The 15,519-nt window shown below is 36.1% G+C and overlaps 1 protein-coding gene across 1 annotated transcript; it reads left to right on the top strand.

The window, feature by feature from the left end:
* The first annotated feature begins 9,639 nt into the window (after positions 1–9,639).
* Positions 9,640–12,948, top strand: LOC103965693 (ACT domain-containing protein ACR10). The gene is made up of 6 exons (XM_009378768.3): positions 9,640–10,008; positions 10,433–10,651; positions 11,013–11,118; positions 11,377–11,713; positions 11,801–12,085; positions 12,357–12,948. Exons 1-6 carry the CDS (start codon positions 9,855–9,857, stop codon positions 12,492–12,494), a joined length of 1,239 nt encoding a protein of 412 aa, XP_009377043.1. The 5' UTR covers positions 9,640–9,854; the 3' UTR covers positions 12,495–12,948.
* Positions 12,949–15,519: the final 2,571 nt, after the last annotated feature.

Here is a 15,519-nt window from a genome sequence, read left to right as displayed (position 1 = left end):
CCCATCCTTACCTAGCACGAGGCCTTTTGGGAGCTCACTGGCTTCAGGTTCCGTAGGAACTCCGAAGTTAAGCGAGAAAGGGGCTAGAGCAATCCTATGATGGGTGACCCACTGGAAGTTGCTCGTGAGTTCCCAAAAAAAAAACCATGAGGGAATGGTAAGCCCAAAGCAGACAATATCGTGCTACGGTGGTGGAGCGGGCCCTGGAAGTGATCCGCCCCGGGCCGAGATGTGACAATTTGGTATCAAAGCCTAACCCTGGCCGTGTGCGTGCCGACGAGGACGTCAGGCCCCTAAGGTGGGTGGATTGTGACATCCCACATCGCCCAGGGGAGTGATCCTTAAATGTATATTCTCATCCCTACCTAGCATGAGGCCTTTTGGGAGCTCACTGGCTTTGGGTTCCGTAGGAACTCCGAAGTTAAGCGAGAAGGGGGCTAGAGCAATCCCATGATGGGTGACCCACTGGGAAGTTGCTCGTGAGTTCCCAAAAACAAAACCGTGAGGGAATGGTAAGCCCAAAGTGGACAATATCATGCTACGGTGGTGGAGCGGGCCAGGGAAGTGATCCGCCCCGGGCTGGGATGTGACACTTTTCAAAATTTGGGTTCGAAAGGATGAACTTCAGGTTCATAATACCTGCAAACAAGCACAATATATACAAAAATACGCAACAAGAAAATATGCAAATAGATCTTCAGGTCTAGAATTATAATTTAATTAAATTATTTGGACGTTGGGCCAAAATTAAAAGTTGGACAAAAAAAATTTAAAACCCATAAGGCCTTAAAAAAAAGGGCAATTAAATTCGGGGTTCAAAAGAAGGGACCAAAGCCCACGAGTGGGCTAAGTAGATACCGTGCGGCCCAGGCCGAAGAATTGGGTTTGGTGTAAAGTGGGTCGGGCTATCAGAAAAGGCTACAGGCTTTTCTGGGGCTGTAGAAGTAAGGCCAACATTCTGGGCGAGGTCCAAAAGGCTTGTGAAGGGCACAAATCAGCTAGGGTGGGGACACGGGGACACCCAAGCCAACTAGGTTGGTGTTGCAAATGGGTCAAGGGGAATCAGCAACTGGGCTTGTTCGTAGGCCCAAAAAAGTTTTTTTTTTTTTCGCTGATAAGCCGAGAAGGGTTCAGGACCAAAGGGCCATGGGTCAGATTGAACACAAATCCCAGCCATGCTGGGTGTGCGCATCGTAGAAGATGCTCAGCACCGCCACTTCTGGCAGCCGTGTTTGGGTTGTTAGGACTTGGGGCGAGTCATGGTGATCATTGACGACCACGATGGTGAACGGAGATGGTTTAATCTCGATGTGTCAAGAACCAAACCCTAGAAAAATTTGAATCGAATTTTCGAGAAATTCTGATGAGATTTAAGTGAATCTCGGTCTAATTTCCATCGGGGATGACTTATGGTCGTCTATGACAATGACTAAAGGCTCAGGGTGGTGGTTGTAGGCCATGCTTGTGGTCAACGTGGACAAGGATGCCATTAATGGTGTTAGGATGTTTTTGGGTTGCAAAGCTTGGAGCTTCTAGCTCCGTGGCTTGGTGTTTCTTGGCTCGACGCAAGGAACCTAGTGACTTGGCTTCCAGCCGTCGCCCTTGGGGTTCCTCACAAAACCCTAATTAATTTTTTTTATAGTTCAAGTACAAAATATTAATTTAATTTCAATTGCATGCATATGTAAGATATAATTCATAGTAATATCACAATATCAATTCACATAATTCAACAAGATTATAACTATAATGCATACACAATTTATGTAAAATCTAAAATTCGAAAAACGTAAAGTTGGATCATGCATTATGATGAATGTTCATGCTATCAGGGCTGCAAAAATATTGAGATAAAAACCGTTGTTTTGGAAGAACCTGATTGCGTGATGATATTGATGAACTGGTTTGATGTAGAAAATTATTTTTTCAATTTTAATTTTCAATCTTCAAAACTTGTATCATGTTCAACACAAGAACAAAATTAAATTGAATCAATAAAAGTATATGAATTCAATAAAATCGAAATTTAATCAATTAAAAAATAATTGAAACGTAGTACTCCCTTGATTGAAGACGAATAAATTCTTTTTAGAACAGCGTGAAGAGCGTGTTGATAACATGTTGTGGCCTATATTTAACTAAGGGGTGAGGCAAAGAGAGAAAATAGAGTGGAGAATAGACTTGAGGAATTGTGTGTTAATTCTCCAGTCTTTATGCTTTTATTTATAGTAATAAGAATGAGAGAAACTTGCTTTCCAAGTAATACGAAGTCTATTAGGAAAGATCTTCTAGATCCCAAAAGATTCCTAATCTATCTCTACTTAGATTTACACAATGACAATATGTATTAGAACGTATGTCACAACAATTTGGTAACTATTTTCAGTTTTCAGCTTTCAAAAAACTAAAAAGTGAAAGTTGAAGGCCAAATTTGAAAACTCAAGGAAGTAGTTTTCAATTTTTATTTTTCTTTGAAAACTGAAAGTTTATTTATTTATTTTCGATATTATCTACATTAAAGGGGAGGGAGGTTCCTCACAATGGGCTAACAATAATGTGGTTTAAATTCGCCTTTGGCGAGAATCGACACTAAGGCCTCTTATTTATATGTGAAGAGGAATACCAGTAGACAGTAGTACTGAAAGTTAAATACTTAACAATATTTCAATTTTCAATTTTTTAAAAAATAAAAATTAAAAACTGAAATCGAAATGATTATCTAGCAGCCCTAAAGTATTGATACCTAACAACCCCTAAAGCATTTTATACCCAACAACCCCAATGAGGTAATAAGGATCGAAAGCATGGCTTTTAAACTGAAGAGGATATGGAGCCTTGGACTAGCTCTCCTTGTCAACGGAGGGGGAGTAGAATTTTCGATGTGTCATTATACACTAAGCCATGCCCACTTAGTTTGTTTTTGAGCCATATATAATCAGCCGTCTCAATCGTCGATTCTCTTCTTCTTCTTCCACTTCCACTTCCCCGCGCGTATTTCCTTGCATCTTGTTAAGGCTCTCCTACTTCCTCTTAGACATTTTTCCTAGTCCCATTCACAATTTGACAAGCCTCTCTACAACTTGGTTTCCACTATTTTACCCACCACTAATATCAAATGTTGTGGTCACACTAACTTAGCATTTTGATAAAATCAAATAAGTAATTTTTTGTTTTGTTACATTTGTGGTGGACAATTTTTACAAATGTACTTCATAAGGATGAGTAAAGATTATCTTCGTGCAAAAAAGGCTAATTAATACGTAATTATTTATCTGCAGTTTGATTATCTTCATTTTCATTTCACCTTTATCTAATGATCCGTATATATTTTTTTCATGAACAATATTTACTTACTTAAGAATGATTAAAGATTTCTACTCAAAATTCTTCATGTTCGAATCACAGAATTTTATATTTATAATCAGAACCGTTTATACTATGAATCACATTGTAAGTATCATCTCTGCAAAATAATAATAATAATAATAAGTTAAAATTAAGATCGTTTAGTTAATTTATTAATTTTAACAAATATATAAACGATTCGTATTCCGTTCATCTATTTTAATATAGTTTAATGACTAAATATTTGTAATTTTAATTCATCTTTTAAATCATGTAAATCTTTAAAGTATAAAGTCTGCACACATATGTATAATTGTGTGGCCTAAGCTAGAAAGGCTAAAGCTAACCATCGCAAATACACACACACACACATACACACACACACACACATACACACACACACTTGTAGAAGTCATTATATGTGGGCTACTTGTCACACACACTTGTAGAAGTCATTATATGTGGGCTACTTGTTAGGTCACGATCCACGTAAGCCGCCCGACAACGCAACCGGCCACTCGACATTTATTTATCCTAACAATCTAGCATTCCAATATACATGTAACTTGGACATCTTTATGTTCCTTAATCTCCAAGTTTGAACAGTCTAGTATGCCAATATACATGTAACTTGGACATCTTCATGTTCCTCAATCTCCAAGTATGAGCAGTTCCCTCCTTAAAGTACCGAAAGTGAAGGGTTCCCACACCAAAACAATAAGCACCATGCATCACCGTGTTAGGTGCTTCAAACACAAAGTGAGATTTTAAACTACTTTAATATCTAATAAAGGATGAAAAAACTTAACTTGCATAATGACCATCTCACCTATCCCAAATTTGTAACTCAAACACATATATATTACTTCCATAGTAAAAACTATATTTAGCACGGATTATACGAAATACAAATTCTCGTTGCACGAAGACTCGAATAATTTGGTTTTGACATGTAGTTGGAACCATGCTTAGTGGCCAGTAGGCGATGAAAACTAATGATCGACAAAGCTCATTACAAATAGGGATGAGAATCCTCTCCAGATCCTTTGTCAGGATCCTAGGGATCTTTATATCTTATTCGTTCATTATACATCATGCGACGATGAATTGTTAAGTACTATTTGTGTTTAACTTTAAATAAAAAATTTAAAATATTTCTTGACTGTATGATGTACGATAGATGAATAGGATGTGAGGATTCCTATAATCCTCATAAGAGGATTGGAATAGAATGCAAATCCTATGATCACTTGATCATGATCCAAGCTATCCACTTACCTCAAAACACACCGAGAGGGGGCTGTATCTGGATTGTGAGATACTATATGCTTGGCATAAAAAAATAAAAAAAAAAAAAGGTAGGAAAATCATGACGCACGCAATGAATCATCACACCCTGAGTAGACGAACATGTCAAAAGTGGGTTGCTTACCACTGCTTAGAAAGCAACACCCTTAAAGTTAAACCCTTTTGGTTGCCTTGTCACTATCTGCCCGTCCCCCAAACAAGACACGTGCCAATTAGCTATTAGCTATCAACAACTACAACGACTTAATCTGTTAAAACCCTAAAAACCAACGCTAAGAGCAGAAGCACTCGTCTCTTTCGCGTTGTTAAAGACGTTAAAGACCTTATCTCTCTCTTTCCATCCCAGGAAGGAACCCAACCCTAGCTGGTTAATTATTGTATATATCAACATTTATATATATATATATATATTATGGTTGCATTGACCACTATACAAGATAGATAGTCCAATTTGAGGTGTATATATAACGTGGTATTATGGACACCGTAGGTTTTGTTGCTCTTCTATGCGACACACTTGACCGTTTGAATGGAATTTATCGTTTCTTTATTCCTTTATACTCCTTTCAAGAACGGGTTTAATTTTTAATTTTTGGTAATAGTAAATTACATTCCAATGAAAATATCTATAAGTGGTAAAATAAAGGATTGGTCCCTCATCGTAGTTTAAATTTGATATCTGAATTAAAAATTTGTCAATTTAAGTATGAATTTAATAAATTTTCACTCTAGATTAAACTTAATCTACGAACCTTTATTCTATAGTGTGCCGCAACATCAGTCAGACTAATTAATTTTCAACGATTGTTAACGACAAGAACTAATGATGCTCATTTCGTTAAATAATGCACAATTGGTCCCTCCATGAGATTTTCCGTCCATTTGATTACGTGCAGGACATGAAACCCATTATTGATTCATGAACTTTCACTCTAGTTTAAACTTAGTCTACAAACCTTTATTCTAGTTTGAAAACAGTCCCATGAATTTTTATTGTAGCTTAGATTTGGTCAATGAACATATATTATTGAATATGAGGCCGGACTTACATGTTTGTGCTACATCATAAGACTAACTAAATTTTTCTGAAACGTTAACGACAAGGACTAATGATGCTCATTTCGTTAAATTCAAGAACAATTAAGTAACAATTTTTTTAATTAAAAAACTAATTATAAACTTGGGTGAAAACTTTATAAACTAATTCCAAAATTTATTAAAAAATATGTAGCAATAAGATTCCATTACGTACCATCGTGTTGTATATATGCGCACTTCTTGCCTCTTTTGATTTTTTTGAATGCGCACGAACTTTAGCAAAGATTCAAGCTCATCTTGGCCGTCTGTTTATATGAACTACTCAAATCATTATTATCAACCAAGATTGATGACGCCGTGCACCTGACGTCACTCTTTTCCTTCAAGCGGTCACAACTGATTTTTATATTTCAACGACAGGAAAATGGACCGCTTACCTCCACAAAAATGTGAAGAGTTTTTTTACTCAAAAAACATTTCGTGATCAATTAGAACTGTGTTTGTGATTAGAATTGTTTATGTTTTTATAATGATTATTTTTGGTGAAACACACGAATTCAACAGAGGTTAAACAACGACGACTTCTCTTCAGTGCAACTCTATCACTCGATCTTCATCCAAAATCACAGAAATGTTTATTTTTGCGAAACGATAAAAAATATTTTTTTTATTAAAGTTTAAATTTAGTCATTTTTTTCTTAAAATAGCAAAGACTCATTAACCCTTCCTTCTCCTAAACATCTTATAAATTTGAGCTTTCAACCTTATACAAATATAATTTTACTCTTTGTTTGACCTACAACGCATAAATACACAATTAAAAAAGTACTAAACAGCAGGGATGTATTCTAAGTATACAATCCTAGAAATAGGCTAAATGCTTAGCGAATGCCCTATTGAGAACATTGGAAAAAATTGTTGGAGTGGTGCACACTATTGTTGGATGCAAAGAGGATAGTCCTGCATTCACTACTACTTAGTTGCACCTTCGTGAGTATGATTATATTTCATTCATTTTACAGTAATAATTCAAATCGGGTTATATTTTTTTTCATTCTGTTACTTTTATTTTAAAGTGACCAGCTGTATTAATCAGACAATTAATAAATCAAATTACGTTTGTTGAATGAAAACACTAATTAAGTCTAATTACTCAAAGAAGGTGATTAGGTGGAACTAATTAAAATCAAAGCGGGGGGAATGTGACTTGTGAGCCGGAATTCGACAAAGAAAGTTTTCTTGAAGCCTCCGCCAAGATGTAAGTGAGCACGTGAGTGGACCATCAACAAAAAAATACAAGGGACGTGATGGCGGCTGACGCTCCGTATGTGCGCGTCTAATCCTGCACGCTAGCCGAGACAAGTCACGAGTCCGCACGTGTACTTTCACGCCAATTTCTCGCGAACAAAAGAATATTTTCCTCCACGCTCTCCGTAAATGAGATAATGGGGAGTTTTGAGGTAGGCAGCTAAAATTGCTAATTGCCGATCATTTTAATTTAAGGAAAATTAATAAAAAAGATTTCAAAATTTTGAGTTTTAACGATAAGAACAAAGGGAAGGCTAAAGTAAATAGTATCATGATTGACTTTTTAGTGTAAAAATATGATTTTTCGTTAAAATGAACAGTACCAGGAGTATTTCTTTAAAGTTCCCTTGAATTTAACCAGGTCCAATTAGGGGTGGTTTTGGTACATTACCGTACCAAAACCTCTGTACCAATTATCATACCAAATATTTGATACTGCAAAATCTATTTTCATTACCGTACAAAACTTTAGGTATACCGATATTCGGTATACCAAATAGTTTGGTTGGTATGGTATGCCAATGGTAATTGCCACTTTGTTTTACATCACTTAGTTTGCCCAAAATACAATATCTTTTAATTAATGTAGAAGTGTAAAAAATATATAAACGCTCGTAATGACAAGCTTTATAACTTTCGTGAAGATCTTAACTTTGAAATTCACCATTATAATCATATAAATCATAGATTAAAATTTAACTGTTGATTGTTATTTACATTTATGCTTCATTTTTCTCATCAAATTTTGTTTTTTTTGGATTTTCTTTTTTGAAAACATGATCTATTAGAGGATGCAGGAAGATGAACGGTTTGGATCGTTGATATTATGTTCAAAGTTTTACAGTTAGTAAAAATATTGCTTGATGTTTATAAAGTTTCTACAAACTATATGACATCAACTCATATTTTAGTTAACCATAAATATAGAAACGTGATATCAAAGATTTGAACCGTTCATCTTCTTACATCCGCTAGATGATCATGTTTTCAAAAAAAAAAAATTTTACAAATGAAATTCAGTAAGAAGAATAAAACATAAATGACAATCAACGGTTAAATATAAATTTAAGGTTTATGGATTATAGTATTGGATTTTGAAGTTGACCTCTTCATGAAAGTTGTAAAGCTTGTTACTATGAGTGATTGTATATTTTTTTTACATTTTTTACACTTCTACAATAATTATTATAAATTTTATTAATTTTGCCCTCAAATAATTATATGAATAAATACATAATATAATATTAATAATATTGGTAGGTACGGTATACCACCGGTACTGGTTTTGGGTACTAGTACCATACCGAAACAGTATGATACGGTACAAATACCGTACCATTACCAATTGGTACAAATTTTTGGTAATAATTTAGTACAGTATGGTTGGTAGAACGGTTGATACGGTAATTTAGTAAAAATTTTCACCCTTAGATCCAATGATATCGAACCGGATCGATGCCACGTCATAAAGCTGTTGGTTGCTTACGTTTCAGATAAGAAGCATTGGCACCAAATTATGCGTATTTCCAATTTTAATTATATTATTTTTAATTAAGTTTTAAGAACTCCAACTTGACCTTCGAGAGAAAAAAAAAATCCAACTTGGAAAGAAAGAAATGGGGGTTCTTCCTCTTTGCAGAGATTTTTCAGTGTGATCGTTAGATGAGGTGATACACCATGTGTTCTTATAAAAATGGTGGGTTATGTGTGTTAAAAGATTAATAACTTAAAAATTAAAATTTTCACCACTTGCATAAAAATAAATAATGTACCATTTGTATTCCCGTTACAACTAAAATTTCTCCTCACTTAGGGGTGGAACGAACTGAGTTGGAAAGAAATGATGGATGATTGAGACCAAAAGTATTTTATAAGTGTGTTTCAAAAAAAGAAAAAAAAAGAAGTATTTTATAAGTTGAACGACCCAACACACTAATGCTCAATTAATGTTAAACAAAAGCAACCTTTATTAATTTTAGAAAGGGATATATTGTAATTGGGAATACAAAATGATGAAATTATTTAAGTGTCAATATATCGACTTTACCCTTATAATTCAAAAATTATTACTTTACTCTCTGCAACTCAAATTTGTTACACTTTGACTTGTAAACTCTTTCTTCTTCTTGAAACTTATAAGGTCGCATTCTAAAATATATGTGGGGCCGCAACACCCGATGCCACATGTGTAATATATTTGATTTAAATCTCTATTATGTGTTAACATTCAACAATTAAAGAATACTTAGTTTAAAAGAAATTGAAGAGTTGAAAATAAAATTGATTACCTTGGCACATCCAAATCAAACTCACATAAGAAATTAACAAATTTAAGGTAATATGTAGAGATTTTTGAGCTTTGTAAATACGATTTTCAAGTTTCAATGAGTAAAATATGATCAAACTAGAGTTCTAAGAAAAAATGAAACGAACTGTGAGTTTTAAAGAATAGAATAACGACTTTTAAGTTATAAAAAATTAAATTAAATTAAAATCGAGTTCGAAAAAACAGAGGTAAAAATAACCTTTTGATCTTACGGTGTGAATAATAGCGTAGACCTATGGTTGGAGATTCAAGCCCACGAAACCAGTATAATCTCGTGGCCGATGTACACAAGACCTATAAAAACATGAGCTTTGAAGATTAAGATACAGTGACAAGAAAGCTACGACAACAAGAAGAACAAGTGAAGCAGAAGGTGTGAAGTAAGAGGAAGGAGAAGGAAACCCCACCACCCAACTCTCTCTCTCTGTTCATCTTCCTCAGAAGCAAAGAACATCACTCCAAAAGCCGAACAGCTGTTTTTCTTATTCAAACTTTAAAATCCAAGAACTGAAAGGAGGAAGAAGAAGAGATGGGGATTCTGCACGATGATGTGGTGATCATCAAGCAGGCGGAGAAAGAAGGGGACCCAAGTGTAATTACAATCAATTGTCCGGACAAGACTGGCTTGGGTTGTGACTTGTGTCGCATCATTCTCTTCTTTGGTCTTAGCATTGTCCGGGGAGGTAAATTTGCTCAAATGGATTTGTGTTTTTTCTTCTTCTTGCATGCTGTTTGGTTGCTCAGAATATGCAGGGAAAGAAAGGAATCCGAAATTTGATTCTTTGGTTGTGTTTCTCACTTTCTGAAGAAAAAAATTGTAAAGTTTCAATATTTTCTCTTTTAGGTGTGAAATTTTCGTTCTTCTGTTTTCTCAGCAACCAAACAGGGGATTGATTAGGCTCTCTTTCATTTTTGTATTTGTATTTTCTCAAAACAGTTTGATGGGTATGTTCTATTTTGCTAAACCAGACAGGGGTTACTGAGATTTTCTGTGAATTTGTGAAACTGGTTATGGGTGTGTTGATCAAATTCTGTGAAAACAAAAAAAATGGGTGCTTGAATTTGGAAGTGTTTTTCTAATTCCCCTTTCTGTTTTGTGCTATGAAGATGTATCGACGGATGGGAAATGGTGCTTCTTAGTGTTTTGGGTGATTGGGAGTCCAGAGACAAGGTGGGGTTTGTTGAAGAAGAGGCTAGTGGGGACCTGCCCTTCTTGTTCTTCGGCTTCTGGGATTTCGTTCTACCGCTCCGAATTGCAGCCCCCAAAGCCTCCTGATGTGTTCCTTCTCAAGTTCTGTTGCTACAATCGACGAGGACTTTTGCATGGTAATTTTCTGTTCGGCATTCGATTCTTGTTTCTATATTTGCAAGTTTCTTAAACTGTTTAGAAATTGGGGTTGAATGAAGAATCTTATTAAAAGATCATCATGGTGGAAGGTTTTATGGTGTGCCGTTGAAATTTTCGAGAACTTCCATTCGAGTTTGATTGTTGAGAATTCATAGGGACAAAATGCGAACTAACAATCTCAAAGTAGCCACTTTTAGGAGCCAAGATGAAGGGCTGGTTTGGTATTGCTGTGCTTTGAAAAAAAAACTGCTTCTGCTGTGCTGTGAGAACCATTCCATGAGGCACAGGACTATATATGTTATTAATCGGTGGCTTACATGCTTTTAATTTTTTGCGCAGATGTGACGGGTGTCCTCTGTGAACTTGAGCTGACGATAAAGAAAGTTAAGGTATCCACAACTCCAGATGAGAAAGTGATGGACCTGTTTTTCGTCACAGACACCAGGTTCTTATTTCTTCATTTGTTCTGTAAAGCATGATGTTCCATGGAATTATTGGGAATATTACAAGTTTAATAGGCCCTGCACGCGGAATAGAAGAAGTTGAATGACTCAAACATTCCATTGGTCTGAACTTTGAGCATTCATATTGAATCCGAACCATTTTATGTTGATCTGTTAGGAATCTTGAAATTGTGCAATCATCTCATTCAACTTATTCGTGTTTGTAAGTGATTTAATTTCTGAAACTGTGACCTTATCAGGGAACTTATGCATACAAATAAGAGAAAGGAGGAGGTATATGACTACTTAAAAGAAGTCACGGGGGACGCCATGATAAGTTGTGGAATTGAAATGGTTGGCCCTGAGATTACTGCATGTTCGCAGGCGTCTTCATTTCTTCCAACTGCAATTACAGAAGACATGTTTGATTTGGAAATGCCCAAAGAACTCCGAAGTGGATCACTCACTTCCAAAAGTGTTTCTGTGACTATGGACAACACGCTCAGTCCTGGTCACACGCTGGTCCAAATCAGTTGCATAGACCACAAAGGTCTTCTTTATGATATAATGAGAACGCTAAAGGATTACAATATTCAGGTACATAACTAACGCAACATTTGCATCAAGAAAGGAACGCACCATATAATTCTGTGATAATGATATTTAAACGCTGCGACAAACCAGATCTCTTATGGGCGCTTCTCTATACAACAAAAAAGGCACTGTGAGATTGACTTGTTCGTCATGCAAGCTGATGGAAAGAAGATAGTTGACCCCAGCAAGCAGACTGCATTGACATCCCGTTTGCAGCTGGAACTGATTCGTCCTCTCAGAGTAGCTATTGTTAACCGCGGTCCGGACACAGAGCTCCTTGTTGCAAACCCTGTGGAACTATCTGGCAAGGGCCGGCCTCTTGTTTTTTATGATATCACCCTTGCTTTCAAGATGCTGGACGTTGGTGTCTTTTCGGTACTTCCTTATCTTCACTTTATCGAATTTTTACAAAATATCATCCCAGCTCCGGTAACAACTGATGGGACAGAAAAATCATAGTTTTACAAATTATGATCTCGTTTTATTCATGCATATGCTAATGGTGCTAACTAGACAGGCTTCTTGGTTTTATCTTTAGGTCATTGTTTCCGGCCAAGAGTTAGAAGACATTTACTGTTATGATCACTCGGTTCTTTGTTTACCTTTCTCTATTGGCTTAATTACAATTTTCTTATTTCTTTTCCAGGCTAAGATTGGACGGCATCTGATTGCAGATAGGGAATGGGAAGTTTATAGAGTCTTAATTGACGAAGGAGTTGGCTTGTCAGTTCCAAGGAGCACGATTGAGGAACAAGTTTGGAAGATGCTGATGGGTTGGGATTGATAACAAATGCGAATGCTATATTTCTTGGATGCTTGTGCGTTTCTGCACAGCACTATTCGCCTGGTCGCCACATCCCTAAATACGATAGATGGGATATATGCAGTTAAAAGCCCAAGCGGGTTGCATATCGTATATTACGGCTTCTGCGTACAAACTCTGTACAGTAAGAACTCGAAGAAATGAGTAGTCAGAACTCGGAAGACGGAGGGGAGAGTAGAGCTCTCGTCATGGCACCTGCATATTGTTGTAAAAAGGTAGATAACAGATAGGGTGCCATCTCTTTCATGTTGTATTATAGTTGAAGAAGTAAGGTTCTCGTGATGGATGGATGTGGTTTGGTCAGTTGGATCAACACTTCCAGGCAGCCTATCTTTTTATGTTTTTTGTATGTACCTCTGTAGGCTCGAGTTTACTTATAATTAGAAATTAAAGAATAACTATTTGCCATTGCCAACTGTCTCTCTCTCTCTCTCTCTCTATCGTGATGATGGTTAGGCCAGTTGGCTAGAGCAGTATCAACGTAAGCGTTTTCATAAGCAAGTTGAATCCATTTTCTTTTTGTCGATTAGAGTAATTTAGAATATTGTCTTGCAAAAAAATAAAACGCATTATAGAAATTTTCTCAAGTGCTATTTACCAGCTCCTGCAAAGCAATTGACATGTGGTTGACATGGCCTAATCTTGAGCCTTGAATCACTTTGGCAATGGAATGAACGCATGGAAAGAAAGGAGGGGATGAAAGGGAAGAGAATCCTCCTTCATCTTAGAGTTTTAGATTTACAACGGTTCGATTTTTACTTAAAGATACAATGATTAAAATTTTACGGTTAAAAGTTACAATAACCAAGATTGAACAGTAAAAAATTCCGATACATAGGATACTAAGGTATTTCTGTTCTTTCGTCGCATATTGCGTTCTGTTACAGGAACAGTTTTTGTACATGTTCTTCAACTCCATCAAGGGAACTAAAAAAATGCCAAATCACCTGTACTGATTGAGAGTGACTTTCAAACTTGTAATTTTCTTTGCCACAAATATCTGCTGTACAGATAATCATTGTTCTTTCTTGATATTTTATATCAGGTTAACAACACATTGGGTCTTTGTCATGAACTTTGTGATTTCCTTTAACGTGTTTTTTATCCTTTACTTTTTACCTCAAATGGTCATTGTTGCACTATTCCTTTTAGACCTCCTCCAATCCTGGGCTGAATGCTAAATTACCCCATTTATTCTCCCCGCCCCCAAGCTAAAACATTGAGCTAAAAACCAAATGCTAAAGTTGGGCCAAATAAAACCACCCCCTCCCCCCCCCCCCCCCCCCCCCACAACACAAAAAAAAAACGCGTGGACTCGCCAAACTTTGGGCCAGTCATGGCCCGCCCACTTGCCGATGCACCCCAAGCGGCTCGCCTTCATTTAGCTCCCGACAACGGAGGGCCCACTGTCAGGGCCCCTATCAGCCACTTCCCTCGAGCCCAACGACTTTTTTCCGCATCAAACGACCAGCATTTAAGGATCGTTGGTTGAGATTGAATATAATCAAATCTAACGGCTAAAAAAATATGTTATTTTAAAAAATATAATCAAATATGATCCAATGGTCCAGATTCAAATTTTATTTTTAAAAAATATGTTATTTTAAAATACATTAAATACAACGGCTGAGATTGAATATAATCAAATCTAACAGTAAAAAAAAAAAAAAAAAAAAAATCTAACGGCCCAAATTTAAATCCAACGGCTAAAATAATTAAATTTTTTTTATTTAACTCAAAATTCACCCAAAAACTCGATAAATACCTATGTATTTGTTCAAACATCCACACAAAACTCAATTTTATCCTACAATTCTTCTAATTTATCTTTCTACCAATTCTCTCCTCATCCGAAACCGCCTTCGAAAATCATGAGCAGGAAATTTCGGACGCTTGATGAAATAATCTTTCATCATTTGGTCATGACACTCTTCTCTATCACGCTGCACAAATGAACACCCCGTGATAGAACCACGATGGCTAGATTCGTCATGGTGCTCATATTGCATAAATGAGTTTACAAGTTCAACTTCGGCGTTGATCAATTCTGCATCTTCAATGTCAAGCCTTGCTTGGTATTGTGTCATCTGCATTGCCCTGCTACGCCTTTTTCTATCACCCATTGATGAGATATTGAGGATTTTTAGGAAACAAAAACTCTTTGAAAGTTGAAAGATTGGTGAATAAAGAGGATGATTGAAGGTTGAAAGATTGTGTGATCAACTAATATTGGACTTATGTTTATATAGAGGATGATTGATGAAAGTTGAACGGTTGGTGAAAGTTGAAAGATTGGTGAAAGTTGAAGGCTTGCTTTGTGGAAAATTTAGTGGTTTTTCAATATTTATCGGAATTTAAATATTTTTAAATTAAAATGTTCATAAAATTAATTTACGATAGTCTACATATTTATTTATTTTTTAAATTTGATTTAAGAAAAAAATTAGCCTAAGTTCATTATTTAATAACTCCGGGGTAAAATTTTAGACCAGAATAGTTGGAGCAGAAAAGCTATTTCTAGGCTAAAAACTAAATTTTTCCAGCTAAAAAATTTGGCTTTTAGCCCGAGGGTTGGAGATGGTCTTAGGGAGTGATAACAATGGGAAGTTTTAGGAGATCCAAAACACAAGAAATTCTCAGTTATTTCCGATTATATATTTTTTTGTTTATTTATAACCAGTTACAAGTTAAGTTTTCTCGCATAGTAGTGTTGGTTTTTCCTCACGTGATGAAAGATTGACACTAGAAGATACCCCAACTGGCTACGAGGCAGCAACACCGTTGATGTATTTCTCTCCATGTCTCTTTCTATGCTGATTCCAATTTCCAATCCTTTTTACTCTTAAATATCTGCATCAATCTTGGAACATTTTGGCCGGCAGGACAGGGTTCCTAGCACCATTGGTCCTTACAAATTTATGCATGTTGTCTTGTTGTGGCCATTGTTGTGGTGGTTTATTTCAATTCCAATACGAGGACTAGCTGG

Source organism: the organism of the source record quoted next, unplaced genomic scaffold (assembly GCF_019419815.1).
Source record: "Pyrus x bretschneideri cultivar Hongxiangsu unplaced genomic scaffold, Pyrus_bretschneideri_v1 Contig45, whole genome shotgun sequence".
NCBI lineage: Eukaryota > Viridiplantae > Streptophyta > Magnoliopsida > Rosales > Rosaceae > Pyrus > Pyrus x bretschneideri.
Note: the sequence above shows the minus strand (reverse complement) of the source record. Positions and strands in the feature narration are given on the sequence as shown.

Coding starts and splice junctions, on each gene's coding strand:
- LOC103965693 (XM_009378768.3), top strand. CDS start 9,855: ATGGGGATTCTGCACGATGATGTGGTGATCATCAAGCAGGCGGAGAAA. Junction 10,009..10,432: donor TCTTAGCATTGTCCGGGGAG/GTAAATTTGCTC, acceptor TGTGCTATGAAG/ATGTATCGACGGATGGGAAA. Junction 11,714..11,800: donor TAAAGGATTACAATATTCAG/GTACATAACTAA, acceptor GCGACAAACCAG/ATCTCTTATGGGCGCTTCTC.